Source organism: Triticum urartu, chromosome 4A (genome assembly GCF_056163025.1).
Source record: "Triticum urartu cultivar PI428250 chromosome 4A, HENAU_Tu73, whole genome shotgun sequence".
In the NCBI taxonomy this organism is placed as follows: Eukaryota; Viridiplantae; Streptophyta; class Magnoliopsida; order Poales; family Poaceae; genus Triticum; species Triticum urartu.
This window is the reverse complement of record NC_141876.1, coordinates 544,082,327-544,097,028: the sequence shown is the minus strand read 5'-3', so window position 1 is coordinate 544,097,028 and position 14,702 is coordinate 544,082,327. Positions and strand designations below refer to the sequence as shown.

Below are 14,702 nucleotides of genomic sequence, written 5' to 3'. Positions count from 1 at the left end.
CATCCACCATAACGCCATCACCGGCAGACCAACATGTACACGAGAAGGAAGCACATAGCGCTTGCATTGTGTCACTAACCGCATCTGGAGGACGAAACAGGGGCCAAACATGGTCTGTCTCTGCTTCCACAAAGGGCCACTACCCTTCCAGGCTCAATGGGTGTCTTACCGCCGGCCGGCAGAATGGTTCCCAAAACCAGGGATGGCAATTTTCTCCACAAATCTGGATACCCATGGATACCCGACCCGGTTGGGCATGGGTATGGAGCACATTTTTGCCCATGGGTCCATGGATATGGATACCCACGAACAGCCGGGTTGGGCATGGTTATAGTTTGTGCTCCATGGATATCCAATGGATACCCGTATGACATGTGGGGCCATATGCCAGTGATAGTAGAAAGAGCGAATCAATGGGAAATGGCAGGAAATATGCAACTTGTTCCATGAGCTATATGCTGCAGAATCAACCTCTGGTATGTCACACTTAAGGACTCATCATATTACTGGTTGCCTACTTATGCATGTAGCTTATGTTGTCATTTGTGAGTGAATGATGATGAGTTAATTTGCTCTTTGGGAAGGCTTCATGCTAACTTTTCTATGCCCATGGAGCTCCATGGGTATGTGGGTATCCAGTGGGTTTGGACATGGGCACAGGTTTTGCCCATGGATAATTTGGTGGATGGGAAGAGGGTAGGAAGATGGGTCATGGGTTGGATTTGGACCAGCTCCACCCGCCCCAAACCCGACCCATTGCCATCCCTACCCAGAACCATGGTGCACAAGCTGTCAAACAGAGACATAGCAGAGATAGACCCCGCAAGCAGCAACAAACCAACCACCCTGGCATAGTCATTGGCAATGGGAAGAAATTGTTAGAGTTTGTGTAGAATACATGTTGTAATCTCAACTAACCCCCCCTCTCTCTCTATTATCCCGTAGCATATCTAAACTACTGAATCCAAGGGATCGGTAGGTTTCAACTTGTACGCCAAGTCTGGCCTTGAGCCTCGATCAATATAAACTCCAACGCGGCTCCCTTACGAGGGAGTAGAAACGCTTCCTGACATGGTATACAGAGCCAAGCTCTTCCCATCTATCTAGCAAGAAAGCTTCTCCCTCGATCACCACCACCATCGATCGCCACCACCATTACCAGATCAGCATCACCACATCACCATGTCCTCCTCGGCCACCATCGTCATCAACCTTGGTGCTCCACCAGCTGAGAAACTCACCAGAACCAACTACATCCTATGGAGGACCCAGGTCATGTTGGGACTACGAGGAGCGCAAGTCACCGGCCTCCTGGATGGATCCGACGCTGCGCCACCGAAGACAGTGCAGGAGCAGCAGGCGGACAAATCCATGGCAGAGGTGCCAAACCCTCTATATGCACAATGGATCTCGAAGGACCAACAGGTCCTAAGTCATCTCCCGAATTCTCTGTCAAAAGAGATTCTCGCCCAAGTCACGAGTAAGGAGATAAATTTCGATCTTTAGACTACTATCACCACTATTTTTGCCTCACAGTCCCAATCTCGCATCACAAACCTGCGGATTGCCATCACCAACACCAAGAAGGGTCAATGTTGGGCACCTCCTACATCGCCAAGATGAAGAACTTGGCGAATGAACTCGCCACAGTGGGTCGCCCTGTCTTTGATCCAAATTTGGTCGACTACGTACTTGCTGGTCTTGACAGGGACTATGATGCTGTCGTGGCGGCCATCGGCGCAGTCAAGATGACAATCAGCGTTGACGACCTCTTCGCCCAGATCATGGCGTTCGATCAGCGGGTGGAGATGCTAGGCGACGGCGTCGATGCTGGCTTCAACTCTTCAGCGAACATGGCGTACAGAGGACGCAGGCGCGGCTACAGCAGGGGGCACAGGTGCGGGTACAGTAGAGGCCGTGGCCGAGGCAGGAGCTCCTCCCCAAGTCCATCTGGCGCCAATGGCGGCGGCGGCGGTCACGGCCGCCCACAGCAGCAACGGCAGCAGCAGGCTCGCGACTATCCGGAGTGTCAGATCTGTCTCATGCACCATCCAGGGGGTGCCCGTGACTGCTGGCACATGTATGATGAAGATGAGCACGATGATAAGGCTGCCAACATGATCACCGACTCCTACAGTGTTGACACGAACTGGTATGCGGACACCGGCGCCACGCACCACATCACCGTAGAGCTGGACAAGCTGACTATCAGGGATAAGTACCACGGACATGATCAAGTACACACCGCGAGTGGTTCTAGTATGCAAGTTTATCATATTGGTCATTCAATTCTTAGAACCCCTAATAAAAATCTACATCTAAACAAAATTCTTCATGTTCCTGAAACTTTAAAAAGTCTTCTATCTGTTCATTGATTTACTCGTGATAACCATGTCCTCATTGAATTTTATCCTTATTTCTTTCTTGTCAAGGACTTTGCCATGATGAGAATACTTCTTAGGGGCAGATGTGTGGGAGGACTTTACCCACTCATATCCTCTTCATCATCATCATCGAATAAGCAAGCCTTTGTGGCAATCAAGCCATCACCATCCAAGTGGCATAGGAGAGTAGGCCATCCTTCATCAATTATAGTTAAACGTGTTCTTAGTGACAATAAACTTCCTCACTCCCATGAAGTTAGTATTGAGTCTATTTGTGATCCGTGTCAACAAGCTAAAAGTCATCAGCTACCATATCTTGTATCTACTAGCATCTCCACTGCACCCCTACAACTTGTACTCTCAGATGTATGGGGACCAGCTCCCACTTCAGTTGGTAGATACTCATATTATGTAAGCTTTATTGATGATTTTAGCAAGTTTACTTGGATCTATCTTCTTAAGAAAAGGTCTGAAGTGTTTCAAGTCTTCTCCAATTTTAAAAATCTTGTTGAGAGAAAACTGAACACTAAGATTATTGCTATGTAAACTGAATGGGGGGTGAATGCAGGAAGTTGAATTCCTTTTTCCAGCAACTTGGCATCTCTCATCATGTTGCATGCCCACATGCACACCAACAGAATGGTTCTGCAGAGAGAAAGCATCGTCATGTTGGAAGTAGGTCTTGCCTACTTGACAATGCATCTATGCCACTAAAATTTTGGGATGAAGCATTCCTCACTGCTACATATCTCATGAACTTGCTGCCTAGCAAAGTCATCAATTTTGAAACACCTATCACACGTCTCTTTGCCACCACTCCAGATTATAAATCTCTTCGAGTGTTTGGTTGTGCATGTTGGCCCAACCTACGACCATACAATACATGCAAGCTTGCTTTTCGTTCCAAAAGATGTATTTTTCTAGGGTATAGTCCTCTCCACAAAGGAGTCAAGTGTTTATATGTCACTTCTGGCAGGGTATATATATATATATCACGAGATGTCGTGTTTGACGAGTCTGTCTTCCCTTTTGAGTCTCTTCATCCAAACGCCGGAGCCCGTCTAAAACAAGAAATTCTTCTTCTTCCTCCTAATCTCTGGTCCTTTGATCAAGGGGGCGACAATTGTACTGACCATTATGATTGTTCAACCAGTTCTGGTGTTGCATCTATTTATGCGCAGGTACATGGTGAAAATGCAGAATAAAATGGAGTTGAAAATGATCAAAATCCGGTGCCAAATGAAGGTATATTGCATGTGGAAGAAGAAGACGAAGCCGGCGCTGAACACGAGGAGGATCTGCTGCAGCCTGCGACGCCAGCGCGGCAGGATCCCTCGGGATCGGCGCGGGGATGATACTTCTCCAACGTATCTATGATTTTTTTATTGTTCCATGCTATTATATTATCAACCTTGGATGTTTTATATGCATTTATATGCTATTTTATATGATTTTTGGGATTAACCTATTAACCTAGAGCCCAGTGCCAATTTCCGTTTTTTCCTTGTTTTTGAGTTTTGCAGAAAAGGAATACCAAACGGAGTCCAATTGACGTGCCAATTTTTGATGATTTTTTATGGACCAAAAGAAGACCCGGGAGTAAAAGAGTTGGGCCAGAAGAGTCCCGAGCCGTCCACGAGGGTAGGGCGCGCCCCCTTGCAGGCGCACGGGCCTACCTCGTTGATGACTCAGGCACCTTCTTGACGTGAGACCTACGCCAAAAATTCCTATAAATACGGAAACCTGCAGAAAATAACCTAGATCAGGAGTTCCGCCGCCAGAAGCCTCCGTAGCCACCAAAAACCAATCTAGACCCATTCCGGCACCCTGCCGGAGGGGGGAATCCCTCTCCGGTGGCCATCTTCATCATCCCGGCACTCTCCATGACGAGGAGGGAGTAGTTCACCCTCGGGGCTGAGGGTATGTACCAGTAGCTATGTGTTTGATCTCTCTCTCTCTTGTGTTCTTGAGTCGGCATGATCTTGATGTATCGCGAGCTTTGCTATTATATTTGGATCTTATGATGTTTCTCCCCCTCTACTCTCTTGTGATGAATTGAGTTTTCCCTTTGAAGTTATATTATCGGATTGAGTCTTTAAGGGTTTGAGAACACTTGATGTATGTCTTGCATGTGCTTATCTGTGGTGACAATGGGATATCACGTGATCCACTTGATGTATGTTTTGGTGATCAACTTGTGAGTTCCGTGACCTCATGAACTTATGCATAGGGGTTGGCACACGTTTTTGTCTTGACTCTCAGGTAGAAACTTTGGGGCACTCTTTGAAGTTCTTTGTGTTGGTTGAATAGATGAATCTGAGATTGTGTGACGCATATTGTATAATCATACCCACGGATAATTGAGGTGACATTGGAGCATCTAGGTGACATTAGGGTTTTGGTTGATTTGTGTCTTAAGGTGTTACTCTAGTACGAACTCTATGATAGATTGATCAGAAAGGATAGCTTTGAGGTGGTTTCGTACCCTACCATAATCTCTTCGTTTGTTCTCCACTATTAGTGACTTTGGAGTGACTAGTTGTTGCATGTTGAGGGATTGTTATATGATCCAATTATGTTATTATTGTTGAGAGAACTTGCACTGGTGAAAGTATGAACCCTAGGCCTTGTTTCCACACATTGCAATACTGTTTGTGCTCACTTTTATCATTAGTTACCTTGCTGTTTTTATATTTTCAGATTACAAAAACCATTATCTACCATCCATATTGCACTTGTTTCACCATCTCTTCGCCGAACTAGTGCACCTATACAATTTACCATTGTATTGGGTGTGTTGGGGACACAAGAGACTCTTTGTTATTTGGTTGCAGGGTTGCTTGAGAGAGACCATCTTCACCCTATGCCTCCCACGGATTGATAAACCTTAGGTCATCCACTTGAGGGAAATTTGCTACTGTCCTACAAACCTCTGCACTTGGAGGCCCAACAACGTCCACAAGAAGAAGGTTGTGTAGTAGACACCAAGCTCTTTTCTAGCGCCGTTGCCGAGGAGGTTAGCGCTTGAAGGTATAGCTTTAGATCTTGCAATAAAATCTTTTAGTTTCTTGTTTTATCACTAGTTTAGTCTATAAAATAAAACTACAAAAAATGGAATTAAGGTTGCCTCATATGCTTCATCTTTTTAATGTCTTTCACGAAAATAAGGATTCCGATAATTGTGCCAAAGTGTTAGAAGAAGAATGTATTAAAATGTTTGGCACTAAATCTTTGGATGATGAGCATGATTGCAATGTTGTTAGTATGAATTCTTTGAATATCCATGATGCTAATGATATGCAAATCCACAAGCTTGGGGATGCTATGTTTGATGAAGATGATATTTTTTGTCCCCCAGGTTTTGATGAGCAAATTTATTTTGATGATAGCATGCCTACTATTTATAATGATTATATTGATGAAAGTGGGTTTTGAAGAGTGTCAACCTTAGGAAGTAATGATCCCACTATTTTGGAGGGTGTTGAATCTTATTGTGACGATTCTGAAAGTGGGTTTGGAGAGGTCATGACTTTAGTTAATGTTAATCCCACTATTTTGGAAGAGTGTCAACTTTGCATACATGTGGATCGTGTTAAGAATATGTTTTGTGATAGTGCTACGTCTTGAGCTTGCATTGGTTTTCCCCGAAGAGGAAGGGATGATGCAGCAGAGTAGCGTAAGTATTTCCCTCAATTTTTGAGAACCAAGGTATCAATCCAGTAGGAGGCCATGCTCAAGTCCCTCGTACCTGCACAAAACGATAGCTACTCGCAATCAACGCGATTAGGGGTTGTCAAGCCCTTCACGGTCACTTACGAGAGTGAGATCTGATAGATAGAATATTTTTGGTATTTTTGATATAAGGATGCAAAGTAAAAAGTAAAGGCAAAATAAATAGCAAAACAATATTAAAGTGATGGAGATTGATATGATGAGAATAGACCCGGGGGCCATAGGTTTCACTAGTGGCTTCTCTCAAGAGCATAAGTATTCTACGGTGGGTGAACAAATTACTGTTGAGCAATTGATAGAATTGAGCATAATTATGAGAATATCTAGGCATGATCATGTATATAGGCATCACGTCCGTGACAAGTAGACCGAAAAGATTCTTCATCTACTACTATTATTCCACTCATCGACCGCTATCCAGCATGCATCTAGAGTATTAAGTTAAAAACAGAGTAACGCCTTAAGCAAGATGACATGATGTAGAGAGATAAATTCATGCAATATGAAATAAACCCCATCTTGTTATCCTCGATGGCAACGATGCAATACGTGCCTTGCTGCCCCTTCTGTCACTAGGTAAGGACACCGCAAGATCGAACCCAAAGCTAAGCACTTCTCCCATGGCAATAACTACCAATCTAGTTGGCCAAACCAAACGGATAATTCGAAGATACTTGCAAAGATAACCAATCATGTATAATAGAATTCAGAGAAGATTCAAATATTATTCATAGATAGACTTGATCATAAACCCACAATTCATCGGTCTCAACAAACACACCGCAAAAAGAAGATTACATCGAATAGATCTCCATGAGAGAGGGGGAGAACTTTGTATTGAGATTCAAAGAGAGAGAAGAAGCCATCTAGCTACTAACTATGGACCCGAAGGTCTGAGGTAAACTACTCACACTTCATCGGAGGGGCTATGGTGATGTAGAAGCCCTCCGTGATGACGGCTCTCTTCCCGCGGAGCTCCGGAACAGGCCCCAAGATGGGATCTCGTGGATACAGAAAGTTGCGGCAGTGGAATTAGGTTTTTGGCTCCTGTTCTGATCGTTTGGGGGTACGTGTGTATATATAGGAGGAAGAAGTACGCCGGAGGAGCAACGAGGGGCCCACGAGGCAGGGGCGCGCCCTAGGGGGCGCCCCCCACCCTCGTGACCGCCTCTTTTGTTCCTTGGAGCAGGGTCCAAGTCTCCTGGATCACGTTCGGTGAGAAAATCACGTTCCCGAAGATTTTATTCTGTTTGGACTTCGTTTGATATTCCGTTTCTTCGAAACACTGAAATAGGCAAAAAAAGGCAACAATTCTGGGTTGGGCCTCCGGTTAATAGGTTAGTCCCAAAAATAATATAAAAGTGGAAAATAAAGCCCAATATAGTCCAAAACAGTAGATAATATAGCATGGAGCAATCAAAAATTATGGATACGTTGGAGACGTATCTGTTGGGGAACGTAGCAGAAATTCAAAATTTTCTACGCATCACCAAGATCAATCTATAGAGAAGTCTAGCAACGAGGGAAGGAGAGTGCATCTACATACCCTTGTAGATCGCTAAGCGGAAGCGTTCAAGTGAACGGGGTTGATGGATTCGTACTCGTCGTGATCCAAATCACCGATGATCCTAGTGCCGAACGGACGGCACCTCCGCGTTCAAGACACGTACAGCCCGGTGACGTCTCCCATGCCTTGATCCAGCAAGGAGAGAGGGAGAGGTTGAGGAAGACTCCATCCAGCAGCAGCACAATGGCGTGGTGGTGGTGGAGGAGCGTGGTACTCCAGCAGGGCTTCGCCAAGCACCGCAAGAGACGAGGAGGGAGAGGGGTAGGGCTGCGCCAAGAAGGAGAGGAACTCGTGTGTCTTGGGCAGCCCAAACCTCAAATATATATAGAGGGAGGGGGAGAGGGAGGCGCACCAGGTATGGGCCCTAAGGCCCATCTGCCCTTAGGGTTTGCCCCCCTCCTCCCCTTAGGCGCCTTGAGCCCTTGTGGGGGGCGCACCAGCCCACCTGGGGCTGGTCACCTCCCACACTTGGCCCATGCAGCCCTCCGGGGCTGGTGGCCCCACTTGGTGGACCCCTCGGGACCCTCCCGGTGGTCCCGGTACGTTACCGATAAAACCCGAAACTTTTCCGGTGATCAAAACAGGACTTCCCATATATAAATCTTTACCTCCGGACCATTCCGGAACTCCTCGTGACGTCCGGGATCTCATCCGGGACTCAGAACAACATTCGGTAACCACGTATATCTTTACCTTATAACCCTAGCGTCATCGAACCTTAAGTGTGTAGACCCTACGGGTTCGGGAGACATGCAGACATGACCGAGATGACTCTCCGGCCAATAACCAATAGCGGGATCTGGATACCCATGCTGGCTCCCATATGCTCCACGATGATCTCATCGGATGAACCATGATGTCGAGGATTCGATCAATCCCGTATACAATTCCCTTTGTCTAGCGGCATTGTACTTGCCCGAGATTCGATCGTCGGTATCCCGATACCTTGTTCAATCTCGTTACCGGCAAGTCTCTTTACTCGTTCCGTAACACATCATCCCGTGATCAACTCCTTGATCACATTGTGCACATTATGATGATGTTCTACCGAGTGGGCCCAGAGATACCTCTCCGTTTACACAGAGTGACAAATCCCAGTCTCGATTCGTGCCAACCCAACAGACACTTTCGGAGATACCTGTAATGTACCTTTATAGCCACCCAGTTATGTTGTGACGTTTGGCACACCCAAAGCACTCCTACGGTATCCGGGAGTTGCACAATCTCATGGTCTAAAGAAATGATACTTGACATTAGAAAAGCTTTAGCATACGAACTACATGATCTTGTGCTAGGCTTAGGATTGGGTCTTGTCCATCACATCATTCTCCTAATGATGTGATCCCGTTATCAATGACATCCAATGTCCATGGTCAGGAAACCGTAACCATCTATTGATCAACGAGCTAGTCAACTAGAGGCTTACTAGGGACATGGTGTTGTCTATGTATCCACACATGTATCTGAGTTTCCTATCAATACAATTCTAGCATGGATAATAAACGATTATCATGAACAAGGAAATATAATAATAACCAATTTATTATTGCCTCTAGGGCATATTTCCAACAGTCTCCCACTTGCACTAGAGTCAATAATCCAGTTCACATCGCTATGTGATTAACACTCAAGGTCGCATCCCATGTGACTAACACCCAAAGAATTCTGGGTTCGATCATGTTATGCTTGTGAGAGAGGTTTTAGTCAACGGGTCTGCAACATTCAGATCCGTATGTACTTTGCAAATCTCTATGTCATCTTCTAGATGCAGCTACTATGCTATATTTGGAACTATTCCAAATAACTGTTCTACTATACGAATCCAGTTTACTACTCAGAATAATCTGGAATAGTGTCAAAGTTTGCATCGGTGTAACCTTTTACGACGAACTCTTTTACCACCTCCATAATCAAGAAAATTCCTTAGTCCACTAGTTACTAAGGATAACTTTGACCGTTGTCCTGTGATCCATTCTTGGATCACTCTTGTACCCCTTGACTGACTCATGGCAAGGCACACTTCAGGTGCGGTACAAAGCGTAGCATACTGTAGAGCCTACGTCTAAAGCATAGGGGACGACCTTCGTCCTTTCTCTCTATTCTGCCGCAGTCAGGTTTCGAGTCTTACTCAATGTTCACACCTTATAACACAGCCAAGAACTCCTTCTTTGCCGATCCATTTTGATATCCTTCAAAATCTTGTCACGGTATGTATTCATTTGAAAGTACTATTAAGCGTTTTGATCTATCCTTATAGATCTTAATGCTCAATACTCAAGTAGCCTAATACAGGTTTTCCATTGAAAAACACCTTTCAAATAACTCTGCATGCTTTCCAGAAATTCTACATCATTTCCGATCAACAATATGTTAACAACATATACTCATCGGAAATTCTATAGTGCTCCCACTCACTTCTTTGGAAATACAAGTTTCTCATAAACTTTGTATAAACCCAAAATCTTGATCATCATCAAAGCTTACATTCCAACTCCGAGATGCTTACTCCAGTCCTTAGAAGGATTGCTAGAGCTTTGCATACTTGTTAGCATCTTTCAGGATTGTTAAAACCTTCTGGTTGTATCACATACAACCTTTCCTCAAGAAAATCGTGAGGAAACAATGGTTTTTGACATCCTATCTGCAAGATTTCATAAATAATGCAGTGACTGCTAATATAATTCCAACAGACTCTTAGCATCGCTACGAGTGAGAAAGTCTCATCGTAGTCAACTCCTTGAACTTGTCGGGAAACATCTTAACGACAAGTTGAGCTTTCTTAATGGTGACATTTACCATCATTGTCCATCTTCCTTTTAAAATCCATCTATACTCAACAGCCTTACGACCATCGAGCCGTTCTGCCAAAGTCTACACTTTGTTTTCATACATGGACCCTCTCTCGGATTTTATGGCCTCGAGCCATTTATCGGAATCCGGGCGCATCATCGCTTCTCCATAGCTCGTAGGTTCATTGTTGTCTAGCAACATGATTTTCAAGACAGGATTATGTACCACTCTGAAGTAGTATGCATCCTTGTCATCCCACGAGGTTTGGTAGTGACTTGATCTGAAGTTTCATGATCACTATCATAAGCTTCCACTTCAATTGGTGTAGGTGCCACAGGAACAACTTCCTGTGCCCTGCCACACACTAGTTGAAGAGACGGTTCAATAACCTCATCAAGTCTCCACCATCCTCCCACTCAATTCTTTCGAGAGAAACTTTTTCTCGAGAAAGGACCCGATTCTAGAAACAATCCCTTATTGCTTTCGGATCTGAGACAGGAGGTATACCCAACTGTTTTGGGTGTCCTATGAAGATGCATTTATCCGCTTTGGGTTCGAGCTTATCAGCCTGAAACTTTTTCACATAAGCGTTGCAGCCCCAAAATTTTAAGAAATGACATCTTAGGTTTCTTTAAACCATAGTTCATACGGTGTCATCTCATCGGAATTACGTGGTGCCCTATTTAAAGTGAATGTGGTTGTCTCTAATGCCTAACCCATAAACTATCGTGGTAATTCGATAAGAGACATCATGGTATGCATCATATCCAACAGGGTGCAGTTATGATGTTCGAACACACCATCACACTATGGTGTTCCAGGCTGTATTAGTTGTGAAACAATTTCCACAATGTCTTAATTCTATGCCAAACTCGTAATTCAGATATTCATCTCTATGATCATATCATAGACATTTTATCCTCTTGTCACGACGATGTTCAACTTCACTCTGAAATTACTTGAACCTTTCAATAATTCAGACTTATGTTTCATCAAGTAAATATACTCAGTATCTACTCAAATCATCTGTGAAGTAAGAACATAACGATATCCACTACATGCCTCAGCACTCATTGGACTGCACACATCAAGATGTATTACTTCCAACAAGTTGCTTTCTTGTTCCATTTTACTGAAAACGAGGCTTTCAGTCATCTTGCCCATGTGGTATGATTTGCATGTCTCAAGTGATTCAAAATCAAGTGAGTCCAAATGGTCCATTTGCATGGAGTTTCTTCATGCATATACACCAATAGACATGGTTCGCATGTCTCAAACTTTTCAAAAACGAGTGAGCCCAAAGATCCATCAACATGGAGCTTCTTCATGCGTTTTATACCGATATGACTTACGTGGCAGTGCCACAAGTAGGTGGTACTATCATTACTATCTTATATCTTTTGGCATGAACATGTGTATCACTATGATCGAGATTCAATAAACCATTCATTTTAGGTGCAAGACCATTGAAGGTATTATTCAAATAAACAGAGTAACCATTATTCTCCTTAAATGAATAACCGTATTGCGATAGACATAATCCAATCATGTCTATGCTCAACGCAAACACCAAACTCGATGGTAGAGGGAGCGTGCGATGCTTGATCACATCAAGCTTGGAAAAACTTCCAACACATATTGCCAGCTCACCTTTAGCTAGTCTCTGTTTACTCCGCAGCCTTTTATTTTGAGTTTACTAACATTTAGCAACCGAACCGGTATCTAATACCATGGTGCTACTAGGAGTACTAGTAAAGTACACATTAACACAATGTATATCCAATATACTTCTATCGACCTTGCCAGCCTTCTCATCTACCAAGTATCTAGGGTAATTCTGCTCCAGTGGCTGTTCCACTTATTACAGAAGCACTTAGTCTCGGGTTTGGGTTCAACCTTGGGTTTCTTCACTAGAGCAGCAGCTGATTTGCCATTTCATGAAGTATCCCTTCTTGCCCTTCTTGAAACTAGTGTTTTCACCAACCATCAACAATTGATGCTCCTTCTTGATTTCTACTTTTGTGGTGTCAAACATCACGAATATCTCAAGGATCATCATATATGTCCCTGATATATTATAGTTCATCACGAAGCTCTAGCAGCTTGGTGGTAATGAGTTCGGAGAAACATCACTATCTCATCTGGAAGATCAACTCCCACTCGATTCAAATGATTGTTGTACTCAGACAATCTTGAGCACAAGCTCAACGATTGAGCTTTTCTCCCTTAGTTTGGAGGCTAAGAAAATCGTCGGAGGTCTTATACCTCTTGACGTGGGCACGAGCCTGAAATTCCAATTTCAGCCCTCGGAACATCTCATATGTTTTGCGACGTTTCAAAACGTATTCGGTGCCTCAACTCTAAACCGTTTAACTGAACTATCACGTAGTTATCAAAATGTGTATGTCATATGTTCGCAACATCCACAGACGACATTCGAGGCTCAGCACACTGAGCGGTGCATTAAGGACATAAGCCTTCTATGAAGCAATGAGGACAATCCTCAGTTTACGGACCTAGTCCGCATAATTGCTACTATCATCTTTCAACTAAATTTTCTCTAGGAACATATCTAAACAGTAGAACTGAAGCGCGAGCTATGACATAATTTGCGAAGACCTTTTGACTATGTTCAGGATAATTAAGTTCATCTTATGAACTCCCACTCAGATAGACATCCCTCTAGTCATCTAAGTGATTACATGATCCGAGTCAACTAGGCCGTGTCCGATCATCACGTGAGACGGACTAGTCATCATCGGTGAACATCTTCATGTTGATCGTATCTACCATACGACTCATGCTCGACCTTTCGGTCTCTTGTGTTCCGAGGCCATGTCTGTACATGCTAGGCTCGTCAAGTCAACCTAAGTGTTTCGCATGTGTAAATCTGGCTTACACCCGTTGTATGTGAACGTAAGAATCTATCACACCCGATCATCACGTGGTGCTTCGAAACGACGAACTTTCGCAACGGTGCACAGTTAGGGGGAACACTTTCTTGAAATTTTAATGAGGGATCATCTTATTTACTACCGTCGTTCTAAGCAAATAAGATGTATAAACATGATAAACATCACATGCAATCAAATAGTGACATGATATGGCCAATATCATATTGCTCCTTTTGATCTCCATCTTCGGGGCTCCATGATCATCATTGTCGTCAGCATGACACCATGATCTCCATCATCATGATCCCCGTCATTGTGTCTCCATGAAGTTGTCTTGCCAACTTATTACTTCTACTACTATGGCTATCGGTTAGCAATGAAGTAAAGTAATTACATGGCGTTGTTCAATGACACGTTGGTCATACAATAAATAAAGACAACTCCTATGGCTCCTGCCGGTTGTCATACTCATCGACATGCAAGTCGTGATTCCTATTACAAGAACATGATCAATCTCATACATCACATATCATTCATCACATTCTTCTTGGCCATATCACATCACATAGCATACCCTGCAAAAACAAGTTAGACGTCCTCTAATTGTTGTTTGCATGTTTTACGTGGCTGCTATGGGTTTCTAGCAAGAGCGTTTCTTACCTACGCAAAAACCACAACGTGGTATGCCAATTGCTATTTACCCTTCATAAGGACCCTTTTCATCGAATCCGATCCGACTAAAGTGGGAGAGACAGACACCCGCTAGCCACCTTATGCAACTAGTGCATCTCAGTCGGTGGAACCGGTCTCACGTAAGAGTACGTGTAAGGTCGGTCCGGGCCGCTTCATCCCACAATACCGTCGAAACAAGATTGGACTAGTAACGGTAAGCATATTGAACAAAATCAACGCCCACAACTACTTTGTGTTCTACTCGTGCATTGAATCTACGCAATAGACCTAGCTCATGATGCCACTGTTGGGGAACATAGCAGAAATTCAAAATTTTCTACGCATCACCAAGATCAATCTATGGAGAAGTCTAGCAACGAGGGAAGGAGAGTGCATCTACATACCCTTGTAGATCGCTAAGCGGAAGCGTTCAAGTGAACGGGGTTGATGGAGTCGTACTCGTCGTGATCCAAATCACCGATGATCCTAGTGCTGAACGGACGGCACCTCTGCGTTCAACACACGTACAGCCCGGTGACGTCTCCCATGCCTTGATCCAGCAAGGAGAGAGGGAGAGGTTGAGGAAGACTCCATCCAGCAGCAGCACACCGGCGTGGTGGTGGTGGAGGAGCATGGTACTCCAGCAGGGCTTCGCCAAGCACC

General features: G+C 44.2%; 1 protein-coding gene across 1 annotated transcript; it reads left to right on the top strand.

The window, feature by feature from the left end:
* The first annotated feature begins 1,592 nt into the window (after window positions 1–1,592).
* Window positions 1,593–2,375, top strand: LOC147976512 (uncharacterized). The gene has a single exon (XM_087520887.1). It carries the CDS (start codon window positions 1,593–1,595, stop codon window positions 2,373–2,375), a length of 783 nt encoding a protein of 260 aa, XP_087377013.1.
* Window positions 2,376–14,702: the final 12,327 nt, after the last annotated feature.